Genomic DNA, 14,889 nt, shown 5'->3' on the forward strand with positions numbered 1-14,889 from the left:
ATCTTGTTTTCTGTCACGACTGGCCAGATCTTGTAAGTTAGTGATCTGCATGGATACGTGACTTCAGGGAGGCTCAGAGGAAACAGAAAAAAAAAAAAAAGAGTTGCATTGTAGTAGTCTGTTTGCTGAAGTGGCAGTGATTTAACATTTGTTTTGCTTTGTTCTTAGCTTTAGTTACGTGTAGATTACTTCCACTGATTGGGTTGGATCCCACTTCTACCTCATCTGGCAACATAGTCATACTTCTGGACTGTCCTCTGATTCTTGAAAAACTCTACCTTCATTTTGAGGAGTGCATGTGGTGTGCTGCCCAGGAGAATTTTTTTTGGTTTTTTTTTAATGGAGGTTTAATCCTGTTCATACTGAGTGTAAATTTCCCATTCAATAAAACACTTCTTTTAATAATTTTTTTTTTTTTTTTACAAGATGGGAAGTAGAAGCACAAGTGAAAGGGGAAGGAGAGGTAGAAGAGAGCAGGATGAAGATTGTAGGAATACTATTCTGAGTGTCAGAAAAATGTCTTACAGGTATTTGAGAGTTGAAATTGTGAATCTGAAATGGATGAGCACAGCAAGAATAACATTTGGTGTCAATAAGTGTCGGCTGATTTTGTTTATCTGACACCTTTGTCTGCTGTGTTCTCATGTGCCTTCCCCATCTGTCATCCACAACTACAACTGTCACAGAGGTTGTGCGTATGTTTTTAATCTCTCAGTGTTAGGGGGATAATTTTTAAACAGCAAGTATAAAGGGTTAATGTGATTGAATGTTGTCTGGCTGTCCCTGTCTTGCACTGCCTCAGGCACCCTGACTTTATAATGAGATTGCAATGCTGCCAATGATAACTACAGAATAATTGCAGAGGGGCATGCCAAAAACTTTTGACCCAAAGCCCACGTAAATCAAAAGCCCATGTGGCTCCATCCAGAGAAGATTCTTTACTTACTTCTGGGATACCCTTTAGTTTTTGTGACGCTATGTTCAGGTTTCTGTTTATTTTCTTCTGACTGTATTATTTTAGAAAATAAGAACTTTAAGATAGTTTAACTTAAAATGGATGAACAATTTCCTTGATCTAATTTCCTTTAGTTACTGGTAACTGATTTTGCTTGATTGCATGTGGAGAAGGTGCATCATGAGCAAATCGTGACTGTTTTGAATGTTTTGAAGTTTTGAGTTTACTTTTTTTTTTAATTAAACATGTTTGACATTTTAAAAATTTCTACAATTATGGATTACAGAGTATATGTTTTTTGTAGTTTGCTTATGGGAGTTAATAACTTCTAACTTCTTTGGGCCCCTTTGTAAAATGGAGACTGGATGTGTATTGTGTGTATACTTTGTTTAAAAGTAAATGGAAATAAATTCTTTTACAGGCACTTTAAATTATACTTAACTGCAACTGCTGAACACTTTTCAGAAAAATTTCAAGCATTAATTGTGGATGGTGAAGGCAAGGAGAAGGAGTATCGTGTTCAATGGCAGGAGTTTTTCACTGGACACGTTGTTGGTTAGTATGGACTAGACTGTGTGTCAGTGGTGAGAAACACAGCTTTGCATGAGTCTCCTGGCCAAAGTAAATGGTGTATTGCCCTCATTTTCGTCAAATACGGTTAGGATGAACAAGTAAACTTAGTTCTCATGCCTCTCAGGTTTTCTGGTTTTGTTTTTGTGGTGGGACTGGGGGGGGTTAGGTTTGGTTGGTGGGTAGGTTTGGTTTTTGGGCGCTTTTGAGCTATTGCACCAAAATTCTAAGCTAGAACTCCTCTGTTTAGTTTGGCAGAACACAAAGGTATAATTTACTCAAGCAGAAGCTTGTGATTTTTTTAATGATGATGGTGGCTTTAATTCCAGCTGGAATGTTCCTTGTCCCGAATGCACAGCCCAGGTAGTGGTGATGCAGTGTTGTCCAGACTGTTATATTAAAAGACTTTAAGGTGGTTCTTTGCAGACTGCTCTTCTGTTCCACTTTAGTCCAGTACTAATGCTTCCCCTAAGTTGTTTTGGTTTTTATGTTGCCTTTGTGATGTGGTGAAAATCATTTCCACTGGAATGCAAGCCAAAGCCATGAAACTGCTGTCTGATAGCAGTAAGATGCAAGCTGCTTTTGCTGGCAGAAATATTGTGTCCCATTACTAATCCCCATCCCCACAGCCATCTCGACACCTTCTGCAAAATTATTGATTAAACTTGAGTATGACTGTGACCATTGGGAAGTTAAGGCTGGGGAGACGGCTGGTTCATTTTTTTTTTCTTCATACTGGACAGTATAGTATTCTTCAGAGACTGAGGAAGTTTAAAAACAACTGAAGAAACACAATGTCTGTGCAGAAGTGCATGCAAATAGAGCTGAATTAATTTCATTTTTCCTTGTTTATGTTAAAGGAGAGCATAATTCCAAGGTTGTGGCACATATTGGGGATGAAGACTTTACAGTAAGAATCAGTACTGATGGAGAAGAATATAACATAGAGGTATGCTTTTCTGTTGAAAGCAATAGTCAAACAATAGCCTCTTTTCCCTGTGGGTGTTTCTCCTTCTAGTTAGTCACATTGACACGTATGTAGCTCAAAATAGAGTTTCTGGTGGTGTTTGTTTTGGGATGAGTAGGGAGGAGGGAGAGAAATGTGAAACCAATCTGACTTTCACAAGAGTTGAATTTTATTAGTGAGTGACGTTCTCTGACATTTGCATGTTTTAGCTGCATCAAGGAGAAGGTATGTTTTGAACAGGAAAGAGTTTTGGAAACAAAAATAATGTTCTGGTTTTGTTAGTGAGGGGGGGCCTAAGGTGGCAGCTTCTGTAGGAAACTGCTAGAAGTCGCCCCGCTTTGTTCAGTGGACTCGGCTGGGCCTAGGGCGGACCCGCTGCTGGCCAAGGCCAAGCCAATTGGTAGCAGAATGTCCCGTGATAACGCCTCTGCGATAACATATTTAAGTAGGGGAAAACAGAAAAAAAAAAAGAAGAGAAGATGCGGGAAGCTGGGCGAAAGACAGACAGAATAATTGATCCAAACTGGCCAAAGAGAGTATTCCATGCCATAAACGTCATGCTCAGTATATAAGTGGGGGTTGCCCATGGGAGGGGGCATCATTTTCTGGTATTCCTTTTCTTTTTGAACATTCTTGTCGGGTATCCGTGCGGGCACCCTTGGCACCCTTTTCTTCTCTCTTGCTTGCTGGTATCGTTCCCTCTACCTTGCTAGCTTGCTCTCCCCCCTTTGCTTGCTGCTCGGTGTTGTTCCTGTGATCACTGCTCAGGACGGGCTGCGTCGGTCATTCGGACATTGGGTGGTGAGAAATCGTACATTGTTCATTTTGTATATTTTGTAGATATTAATATCCTTACATCCTGTTAGCTTTGTAGTTTTTAGTATTTTTAGTAAACTGTTTTTATCTCAACCCACGAGTTTTCTTTTCTTCCCAATTTCTCTCCCCTGTCCCACTGGGTAGGGGGAGGGTGAATAAGAAACTGTGTGGTGATCCGGGCTAAACCACCACAAATAATAACATTAGTAATTAGTGGTGATCCTGTCCTCTAGAACTACAGAGGTCTGTTGACCTTTCTAAAATTTTGGCTTTGTTATCTTGGAATTTTTCCCATTCTTAAGAGCTTTGTTTGAAATTCTGGTATTTTTCCCTGTTCCCTTGTTTTTGTTTTTCACCATTTTTATTGCTTGTGTTATTTTAAACTATTGGTTTAAAAAATATTAAACAAATACATAATTAGAGACTATCCTAATGAGTTATTCAGTGCAGTATATTCCCAGACACAGCTGTATTAGAATGGCTGAATAACAGTAATTATGGCTGAGTATTACATGGATATTGTAATTATCTTCAAACCCAAGGATATGCAGAATTATGGGTGAACCTGGGGAATCTAGACCTATTAAAGTATGAAAATGTGATTGGAATACCTGAACTGCTGTGCTTGTGTTTTGCATTAAGATCATACAGTAGCCATTTGGTTGTCGTTTAAGGCATTTTTGTGTTTGTGATCCAGAGTAATGTAAGCCCATCTCAGTTCCCCACACAGCCAACTCCATTGCTCCTCACTGACTGTCTCTGTACAGCTAAATAAAGGCAGGCAACGGCGTGGAGGCTCCGGCTTGCCCACACTGCCTAGCTGTCTGCATCCCGGGGTCAGCTTTGGCCCCTAACCAGTGTTGTATGAGACGATGCCTCTGTGCAGTCAGAGATGGTGTGTGCCAGAGACCGTTCCCAAAAGGCAGCATGGATGAAGCCATTCTGCAATTGCCCTTTGCTTTCATGATCCTCTTGCACTGTTTGGAAACACTGTGGACCTTTGTATAAACTGCTGGTGCCTTGCTCTAGGATGCAAAATGTGTGCCCTCAGTTTTGCACTGTAGATATGTGGCTGCAGGACCAGCACAGTCTTTACATTTGCATTTCAGGAGCTTTTTGCTGTAGACTGAGAACACAGTACACTAAATAATAGTTGTCTGAAGTTGAAAGACCACTGCCTAAGGGCCAGAGGAGACCCAGACCCAAGTGCTCTGCAGTGTGGACATAGACAGTCTGTACTACTTGGCATTGCCAAACCCTGGCTGTGTTGTATTTGGTGGTGTTGCTGTAACTGTTTTTTACAGATAATTGGGATGTGTTGGGGGGGGAAAAGAATGGTCAGTATGCATCTGCTATAAGAATGAGAAAAATTTGGGGGCTTCATTTTCTTGTTTTCTTTGCTTTTGGAGAAATGTTCATGTTTGTAAGTGACTTGGGTACCTCTTGAACGTTGAAGAGCCTGCCTCCTTCTGTGAAGACTGTGTTCTGCTGTGCACTTAGATATTCTCTGTTGTCTGCCAGCTCCTGTGCCTCTGGTCAGTGTGTCTGTTAGCATAGTCTAAGCATCTTCTCCCTGCCTTTGCCAGTCTCCGTACTGTTATGGAGGGAGTGGAGAAGCCTGAGATGCCTCCTCAGCTTGCTCATATTCTGGAAAGGAAGAAGAATTCTGTCTCTTCCACAGCCTTGCCAAGTGACTGCCCCATCTCTGTTGAGATATTCTTAGATTTTTGGATGCACGTGTAGCAGAAAACAGTTGAATTCTGTTGGCTGTTTTGGGGATGTCATTTTATCAGTAGACTTACTGCTGTTGGTGAAATTATCCCAGTCCAGTGTATTTGTGTGTGTACATATAAAGCTGTGGAGATTTGCTGGTACATAAATACAGTTTTTAATTTACGTAGACTTAGTCTTTGCATTCACTGTGTTTCTAACTAATTGCATTTCTGTTCTTCTTGTGCTGTCAGCCACTGTGGAGATTTGTAGATAATGTGCAAGATGAAAGACTGCTGGTCTACAGATCTGAAGATATTAAAGATTTCTCACGATTGCAGTCCCCCAAAGTGTGTGGTTATTTAAAGCTGAATGAAGAAGAACTGTTGCCAAAAGGACTAGAAGACAAGAAGCAAAACGGAAGTGAGTGTCCGTACCTTGAGAGCGCAGCATCTTTGAAATGAATGCTTGAATTCTGGCTGTGTAGGCAAGTAAGATCAGAAGCTGGGCAATGATCTGTGTTTCATAGTTTAACTATGAAAGCAGCATTCCTCTTCGTGCCTGATCCGCATCCAAAAAAAGCCCCAACAACTGATGAAAGTAAGAAACTGTTGCTAGGGGCATATTTCTTACTGGCTTGTTGAAAGGATGTTTGGCCCTACCAAAGTGTAGGCTAAGGAGAGGGAGCCATTTCATCAGACCTTAGTAGTATTTGCTGTGATACCTGGCAGCAATGTAGGTGTGCTTTCTAAGGCAAATATTAAAACAACTTTGTACTTCTGTGCTCTGTGCAGCAGGACCTGTTTGGCCTCAGTGGTCATTCTAAAAATCCATCTTGAGCTGTGATTAGTTTTTGAGTTTTGGGTCCCTCTTTCTGCTGTCCTCAGCTGTGGCAGCAGAGAGGGAGATAATGACGAGGAACAGGAGGAGGAGAGGTGTTAAGGCTGAGATTATGACCATAAAAGCTCTGTAGGTAAATCTGTTGAATGGCTCAGTATCACTATTATATGTTCCTTTCCTTACAGTAAGTTTAAGGACTGTTATGAAGACAAAATTTAAGAATAATTATTAAAAAAACAACCAAACAAACCCAAAGCCAAACATCCCCCGCTCCCCCCAAGATGCCACACAAACTTACATTCATGTCTTATATGAGGGTAATAGATGCAGCAGTGGCAGTTTTATTGAGTGATTATTTAACGTATTTAAAATATTCACATTAGCAAGCATCCATCGGAAGAAAAGAGCTGTTCCAGAGAGCTCCAAAAACACATGCAAGATGTTGGTAGTGGCAGATCATCGTTTTTTCAAGTATATGGGTCGTGGGGAAGAGAGTACTACTATAAACTATTTGGTAAGTAAGTGTGCTCTGTTACCATTTGTTGCAGTGAATTAAGGAAAAAGTAGTGATTCAGTAGTTAAAACAACATAGTGCTTATACTACTTTTCTACAACATAATATATTTACATCATCAGTATGTGTGCTTTTTACCTGGAAAAGTGCTAAATCATGTTTAAAAAATATTTTCTAATAGTGATATTGTAGTTAAATAGTCTTCAAGTTTCATTTATAAACAAATCCCTTCTCTTCATGTATTTCTTGTGGTTATGCTATTTTCTGCCTAAGAAATGTTCTTTTTTCCAGTCAGAGCTTTAGAATCTCCTTGATTTTTAATTCCACTGCAAACGATCCAAGCATCTTTAAAGTTCAAGCATATTTAAAGCTCATGAGAAAGGCAAAAGCGACTTGTATAGGTTTTTTTGTTTGTTTTTTTCAAATTCTTCCAGGATTCTTCGTCCAGAACAATAAAATTGAAGCAGGCCTGGTAAACAATTCTTTTGGTTGTATGTGGGTGTTGTGGGTTGACCCTGGCAGGCAGCTCAGCCCCACTCAGCCGCTCGCTCACTCCCCGCAGTGGGATGGGGGAGAGAATCAGAAGGGTAAAGGTGAGACAACTCGTGGGTTGAGATAAAGACAGTTTAATAAGTAAAGCAAAATCTGCGTGCGCAAGCAAAGCAAAATAAGGAATTAATTCACTGCTTCCCATCAGCAGGCAGATGTTTAGCCATCCTCAGGAAAGCAGGGCTCCGTCACACGTACTGGTTACCAAGTAACCCAGCCAAAACTAGTACAATGGGGTTGTCTACCTGACAAGTTTTTGAAACGGAACGTCTGCCCACAGCCTTTCAGCAGAAGTGGAGAGTATGGGTTTGGGAACTCAAGAAAAACACAAACGAAACCACTTTTGGAGGCCTGTTGTTTGTTAAGAATCTCTTTCTGAGCCGGAGTCTTTGAAATGCTAATCACTCTGTTTCATCTTTGCTGGCTTTTTGACCTTTTCTGTCCCAGAAATGTTTACATTCCCCAGGTAAAGGAGCCTCAGTTTGTGTATGTGCAGAGATGCTATTATCTCAGCATCTGATGTATGACTCTTCCAGGCTAACCTACTGTTGTGTTTCCTGGGTAGATGTGTACTGTAAACAACCCAGTGATTGTAAAACTATTGGAAAACTAAAGCATAAAATATTATGGAGTGGCTCTGAATGTTGCTTTTTATTCTGAGCCAGTTTATATTTAGTAGAAGGTGATTTTTAAGAAGATGGGAATGGCATGAAAAGGGAGATATTGATAGTGAGCACTGATGAGAGACTTTCTGGAACCTTATGCTTAAACCATAATGAGGAAAATAGTAGGTTTTTGGCTGGGAGAGGGAAGCAGGCCTCAGGGGTCAGTTAAACTAGTTAAGCATCCTCCTAAAACAAAGCAGTAAAAACTCCCTCCTCTGCCCTTCCTCTCAAAGAAACCGGGAAAACTAATATATGAACAAAGTGTTCTTAATTTTATCACTCTTCCACTACAAAAATGAAAGTGATAAATGGGAGCATTTGTACTGCTTTTTTTTGTGATGGAAAGTTTTCAGGGTAATACTCTCTGGATCCAAGTGCTGTTGGTTTTGGATCAGTGAGTATGCCTGTTTTGAGGTTCAATTTTAGTTTGAAGTGAGTGTTTCTAGATAAGTATGTTGCAGCTTCTTTTGAGTGTCTTGAACTTCATTACATGAAAGCTTGGAACTAAATAACTTGATTTTATTTTCTGCATAGATTGAATTGATAGACAGAGTAGATGACATCTACCGAAATACTTCCTGGGACAATGGAGCCTTCAATGGGTACGGCATACAGATAGAGCAGGTATTCACTGAACGATGCACAGGGTTTCTAATTTAAAGTATAAGAACATGTTTGGGATGTTAAGGTTTCTGATTATTTTATCTGGATTAGAGCTAAAATAATAAAATCCTACATTATTAACTCCAGCCAGGAGCATGCTGAAGTAGCGTTTTGCCAGATGTGGTGTTAATGATTTGACACAGCATATGCATTTTCAGTTCCTCACAGCTTTTGAGACAGGAGTTTTAAGGGAGAATCTTTCTATATTCAACCTCAAATCAAAGGTGCTTTTTTTTTTTCCTGCATATGAGCAATTCTTGTTTCTGTTAGACACTCTTATACATGTGTTTAATGTTTGTATTTACGGCTAGTGCTTAGGTTACAAAGCCTGAGTGGGCCCCAAACACATGAAAAAACCACAAATCCTGCCTGAAGATCTTTAATAACTCCCTTTAGACATCATGATATTGTGATTGTGTAGAGGCTGGTGTAGGGTGGACACATGGGATGTAGTGACTACAAATTCTGTGATAGCTCCTGAAAGTTAGTGCACAGAAATCTGGAAAAGGACCTTAGGAAAAAGAAGAGGGATCCTTCAGCTCAGAGTACTGCAAGAGCTCTGAGGTAAAATACAGGGACTTGTACAAGCCAGCTGCCCTTTTGCTGGGAAAAGGCCTGCAGGAACAAGGAAGGAGAGTTAATTGGGCAGGGAGGGGGAAAGTAAATGGTGCACTAATTCTAGGTTACTGGGAAAGGAGCAATCCTTTAAAATGTATTTTGGTTAGCTGGAACTCTGAAATGGTTTGGGGTTGTTTATATTAGGTGTAAATCCTGATTGCATTTGAGTGGTCTTTTTTTCATAAGAGTAACGTGTCTCAAAGCAGAATGTTACAGTGAAAACTGTTGATGTTTCTCTGTAAAATGGCTCATGTAGCTGCTTATGATGTAGTCAGTGTATCTTAACTAGCAGAGGCTAAAAAGTTTATATTGGAAGCTTGCTGAGTCTGGATTTTTCTTCTTGCAGATCTATTGAGACATTTAAGATTACATTGCAAGCTTTTCTGTAGCTGTAAAATTGATCAAAATTCCTCTACATTGTTGTTGCCCTTTTTGAAATGTAGATTATCATCCATAATGAGCCAAATATTGTAAAACCTGGAGAAAAGCACTACAATATGGCAAAAAGTTACCCCGATGATAAGAAAGATGCCTGGGATGTGAAAATGCTGCTAGAGGTAGGTTGTAACCCTTGAGAAATCGTGCCCCTTACAGAGAATTAATCATTCATACAGCTGCTCTGTAGTAACACATAAAACTCCTCTACTTCCTTTGCGTGACATGTAGATGTTACACAAAATCAAGCTAGCTGCTGTGCCCTGTAGCCCGTGGTAAAGAGCTCCGTTGCATAATTGTAGAACACACAGCAATTAGAATGATTAATATGTGGCCTGAGTCAGAAAGCCAGCCCTGATGTGTCTGGCCCTGAGACTGGCTGCCTTGTGACTTTCACCAAATTATTGTACTTGGTTTTTCCCTCTCTGTGAAAAGGGGAAATGAATAGACAAGTTATGTAAATGAATGCGTACAATGTACTTGGGTATTCATTTAGTTTTCTACAGCTCTGTAGGAAACTAAACAGCTGCTTTTTTCCAGACTTAACCAGATCTAAAAGGTGCTTGTCTGGGTTATTAGATAAATGTTCTTATCTGTAGCCTTCTGATAGGCACCGATAAGTGTCTTAGAAAGATTTGACTACTTTTTTTTTTCTTTTCTTTTCTTTAAAGCAATTTAGTTTTGATATTGCTGAGAAAGCAGCTCAAGTGTGCCTTGCTCATCTCTTCACGTATCAAGATTTTGACATGGGAACGCTTGGATTGGCTTACGTTGGCTCTCCCAGACCTAACAGCTATGGTGGCATTTGTCCTAAAGGCAAGGCTTCTTTTTCTTCCATGCCAGTTGTAGGTTGAAAGCTAGTTTTTGTTATTTGTGTTTAATCCTCTTCTCTGGCTTTCCTAGAGTATGATGTATTATTTGCCTAGGCTCTAGCTGTTGGGTTTTGGATAGAATAGATGGCCATTTTCTTAGCTGGGGCTGCAAAAAGAAGGGAAGGAAGGATAAAAGCTATCTGATGTGAATGACCTGACTTGAACAAACCCTAGACCAAAGGCTGCTTTGTGTGGGTGCATCTTACAGAGGTTCTGGAATGGCAGATGCTGTTGTCTTGGAAGTTTCTTATATTTTGCCCTTTACTGCTGTTTGTGCTCTGCTTGAAAGATGCCACACTCCAAAAACTGGCAAGAAGCAGGGTCTCACTGGTGAGCCTGTGAGAACAGTAAAGCTGTTCTTTTCCCCAAACAAGGATCCCTCTCTCCCCTAAAAAACCCTGAAACCCAAGAAAAATGTTTATCAATTTTTATTTTTTCTTCCTCACTTCTATAGCGTACTATAACCAGACTGTTAAGAAGAACATCTATCTGAACAGTGGCTTGACCAGCACCAAGAACTATGGGAAGACCATCCTCACAAAGGTAGGAGAGTATCAAACTTCTGTGCTCTCTCAGAAACAAGGTGCTGGCTTTCTGATTGAGTCAGATCCCTGGGGACAAGGATGTAGGTCACAAAACCAAAATCATTGGTTTTGTTCTTGCTGAGAAGGGGAGTCAGGACTGAAAGGAACTGGAGACTGAATTCACTGTGGAACAGGAATGAGGCAACATAGCTAGTGTCTAATAGGAGCTGTAGTTGCCCAGATATAAACAGGATTTTGATATCTAAAGATGAATTTAAATGTATTTTGCTTAAAAAAAACCCGACAAACAAACCCTCAACTAGAACAAGCAGCACTCTACAAGTACCCTTACAGTAAGAATAAAATTAGTCTGCTGACTCAAACAAGAAAAAACTTAAATGTTTGCTATTACATACACCTACAACATGCAGATGGATGATTGCGTACCCTTTGGTCTGTTCTATTTGCAAGGTAAAGCAGTGGAAGTAGTGCAGGCAAAGTAGGCAGTTTAGTTTGGGCCTTTTAATGAAATTCCTCTACTTTATTTTTGTATGTGTCCTGAGCAAGGGGAGCAGAGAACAGTATAATAGACAGAGCTTATTAGTGCTAATACTAAGCCTAATGTAACTTGATACTGTCTGGAATTTTTTTCATACTTGATGAGATAGTAAATACATAAAGGCCTGAATATGAGCTTTGTCTCACTTGTAAAGATACCAGAGCAGTGCCTGTCTTTGCATCAACCAAATCTTTGCAGTTGGGCATATTTCTCTTTTGCTGACTTCTCAGCTGTGCTTTTCTGTAGCCTGATTATAAAGGGAATTCATAATTGATGTGTGGGCTAAAACTTGGCACAGAAGCTGTCAAGAAGCTAGGAAAAAAGACAGTGAAGCTTTGTGTTAGAAGGATGTTGACAAAGCTGTAGCTGTTGCCATGCTATTTGCATTTGTTGTTCAGTCTCCAGGCTGGAGTTCTGCCTTGGATAACAAAGGAAATTGAATTTGCTGTCTTCCTGGTGGCAGGCACAAAGCTTTGGATGAGGCAGCAGGAGCACTATGGATTGGTTTCACAGGGAGTGTGTCGCATGGTGTCCACTTGGGTTTCGAAAGGCAAAAAAAAATCTGCTTAAAACCTCTCCCAAATGAAACATGATGAAGTACAGGAGTGCTCTCTGGGCAGCTCTCCTGTCTCTGGCTCTCACGTTAGCTATGCCTACGCTGGGTACTGGTGCTGCTTGTTGCAGTGCTTGGTCCTTCCTCTGCCTGCACAGCAGCAGAAATGACGGTTAGCTTGCCAGACTTGCTTCTCTCTCGTGAACCGCTCGGTTCCTTGCGGTTAACTTTTATTTCTGTGCTGATTTTCTCTGCGGTTGTTGCCTTGTGAGCATGACACCATCTGCTGGTCAAGGCGCTTCAGGGAGGCGCGCAGCGAGGCAGAGCCGGTTCTGGATCCTCAGCAGAGAGAGTCCTGTCCTGTATAAATGATGTTGGAAATTCATCCCTGTTGGGCCACATTTGTAGATGTCTTTCCTAGTAATCATGCAATAGAAGAGCTTATTCAGCACTCTTAATGTCATCATCCATTTAGAAGAAATAGTTCTAATGACAAGATATGTTAAACAAGTGATTGACTAATTGTAGTAGCTGTGTTTGGATTGTTTTTTGTTTCAACTTTTTATGCCTTACAGCTATTTAAAAGCATACTTTGATATTTTAAGAGTCTGCATTGCATTGAAAACAAGGTTGAATCAGTATTCTAGGACAGCGTTTGCCTTTAACAGTGGTTTAGTATTCAAACCTAGTCCTGAAACTTGCCTTTGGAAATGAGCCGTAGTTTTATTGCCTTCAGTTCCCTGCTTCTGAAAAAAATCAATATTCATAGGGAAATCCCTTTCCTTCTCAATGTATCTTAGAATTGCTGTTGGCCTGGAAGTAGCTGGGATCTTTTGTCCTGTCCTGCTCAAACTAATTTTTTTCAGCATTGTTTTTCTCATGTTCAAAAAAGGAGGCTGACCTGGTTACAACGCATGAGCTCGGTCATAACTTTGGAGCAGAGCATGATCCTGATAGTCTGCCAGAATGTGCCCCCACTGAAGACCAGGGAGGGAAATACGTTATGTACCCAATTGCTGTCAGCGGAGATCATGAAAACAACAAGGTATAGTTGCATGGTTTGTGCTTCCAAGTACAAGTTTCTGCTATGGTCAATGACCCTTTGCATGGAAAGTCTATTTAGTTAATGATTCCTGTAGCTTGAAACCATCAGGAATGTAATGGGTTAGCCATAAGAAGAAAATGTACTTGCATACTGTTGGGTTCTCTGCAAGGTAAACTCCTCTTTGGATTCTGACTTTCACTGGAGTTCGTAGCATGTCCAGGTACTATTTTAAATAGCTGTTTGTAGTTAGCTGTGCCCTCATGCTCCTAAAAGCAAGTCATCAGCAAGAGTCCAATGCAGGACCTTCAGTACCAAATAGCTTTTGGGTGGTCCATAGCTGTTCTTGTAGGGAGACTGCTGGACGCCACAGCCACGGTGCTCACCAGTCTCAGAAGTTTGCACTGGCAGTGTGGACTTGGCGTTGTGCCTGTTCTGCAGATGAGAAACCAAGATTATCGAGGGAATGATCAGTCTGCAGTCTGGTTCGACTTGTGGTTCATGCCTAGCCTCACTGCTGAGAGGCACGCAGTCTCTCCCTATTGCTACAGCTTTGCAGCCCTTCCTGGGGATGGTTGCTAGTGCTCCTGAAGCTGTGGGAGAGCTGGAATTGTCTCTGTGACTGCGAGCCAGACTGTGTGTGAGTGTCCCTGCACTGTAACGTAGCAATGTCCTTTATGGACGCAACCATTACTTTCATAGAATCATGGAATGGTTAGAGTTGGAAGGGACCTTTTAAAGGCCATCTAGTCCAACCCCTCTGCAAGGAGCAGGGACATCTCCAACCAGATCAGGTTGCTCAGAGCCCTGTCCAACCTGGCCTTGAATGTTTCCAGGGATGGGGCATCCACCACCTCTCTTGGCAACCTGTTCCAGTGTTCCACCACCCTCACTGTAAAAAATTTCTTCCTAATATCTAATCTAAATCTACCTCCCTCTATTTTGAAACCATTACGCTTGTCCTGAACTACAACATCCTGTCACAACAAGTCCTACTGAACAGCCTCTCCCCATCTTTCTTGTAGGCCCCCTTGAGGTACTGAAAGACCGCTATAAGGTCTCCCCAGAGCCTCCTCTTCTCCAGGCTGAACAGCCCCAACTCTCTCAGCCTGTCCTCATAGGAGAGGTGCTCCAGCCCTCTGATCATCTTTGTGGCCCTTCTCTGGACTTTCTCCAGCTGGTCCATGTCCTTCTTATGTTGGGGGCTCCAGAACTGGACACAGTACTCCAGGTGGGGTCTCACCAGGGCAGAGTAGAGGGGCAGAATCACCTCCCTCGACCTGCTGGCCACGCTCCTCTTGATGCAGCCCAGGATGTGGTTGGCCTTCTGGGCCACAAGGGCACATTGCCGGCTCATGTTGAACTTCTCGTCCACCAGCACTCCCAACTCCTTCTCCTCAGGGCTGCTCTCGATCCATTGTCCACCCAGCCTGTATTTGTGCCTGGGATTGCCATGACCCAGGTGCAGGACCTTGCACTTGGCCTGGTTGAACTTCATGAGGTTTGCATGGGCCCACCTCTTCAGCCTTTTCCCATCTTAAAATTTTTACAAGATATCAAACTGGCCGTATAGAGGGAATAACTGCTTTCAGAGACACCAGAATTTGGAGGTGTTAAGGAGGCTGAGGCTCTTAGATGCCACTTATTGACAGAAAGATACACTCCTCAAAGCTGCTCTTTCCCCTTGTGACTCTCTAGATGTTCTCAAGCTGCAGCAAAAAATCCATCTATAGGACCATAGAGGTCAAGGCCCAGGAGTGCTTCAAAGAGCGCAACAACAAAGTGTGTGGGAATTCCAGGGTGGATGAAGGAGAGGAATGCGATCCTGGCCTCTTATACCAAGAGGCTGATCCCTGCTGCTCTGCGGACTGTAAACTGAAAGATGGTGCCAAATGCAGGTAAGGGGGAAATAAGCTGCAACTTCTTTTACACAAGAGACGATGATGGGCTGTGCTGAAAGCTCCTAAAGCCACCTGCAGTGTCACAGAGGTGTTTCCTGACCTTAAGGCTAAATGTGGGAGCTGAAGGCAATAAAGG

The 14,889-nt window shown here is 41.7% G+C and overlaps 1 protein-coding gene across 4 annotated transcripts in view; it reads left to right on the forward strand.

Moving 5' to 3' along the window:
* ADAM17 (ADAM metallopeptidase domain 17) overlaps window positions 1-14,889 on the forward strand; it is a 39,014-nt gene that overhangs the window by 12,217 nt on the left and 11,908 nt on the right. For 2 of the 4 annotated variants that reach the window (XR_015257964.1, XM_086743256.1), the window contains exons 3-12: window positions 1,377-1,510; window positions 2,386-2,474; window positions 5,273-5,441; window positions 6,242-6,372; window positions 8,121-8,210; window positions 9,311-9,424; window positions 9,974-10,118; window positions 10,629-10,717; window positions 12,703-12,855; window positions 14,551-14,750. Coding sequence is in view for 3 of the 4 variants with exons in the window: in XM_086743256.1 (XP_086599382.1) it covers window positions 1,377-1,510; window positions 2,386-2,474; window positions 5,273-5,441; window positions 6,242-6,372; window positions 8,121-8,210; window positions 9,311-9,424; window positions 9,974-10,118; window positions 10,629-10,717; window positions 12,703-12,855; window positions 14,551-14,750 (1,314 nt within the window). In the remaining variant the exon portion in view is untranslated. Of the gene's footprint in view, window positions 1-601; window positions 689-1,376; window positions 1,511-2,385; window positions 2,475-5,272; window positions 5,442-6,241; window positions 6,373-8,120; window positions 8,211-9,310; window positions 9,425-9,973; window positions 10,119-10,628; window positions 10,718-12,702; window positions 12,856-14,550; window positions 14,751-14,889 lie in introns of those variants that run through there. The other 2 variants (XM_086743258.1, XM_086743257.1) reach the window with 2 other exon arrangements.

This window comes from Chlamydotis macqueenii, chromosome 3 (assembly GCF_036417535.1).
Source record: "Chlamydotis macqueenii isolate bChlMac1 chromosome 3, bChlMac1.mat, whole genome shotgun sequence".
NCBI classification, from domain to species: Eukaryota; Metazoa; Chordata; class Aves; order Otidiformes; family Otididae; genus Chlamydotis; species Chlamydotis macqueenii.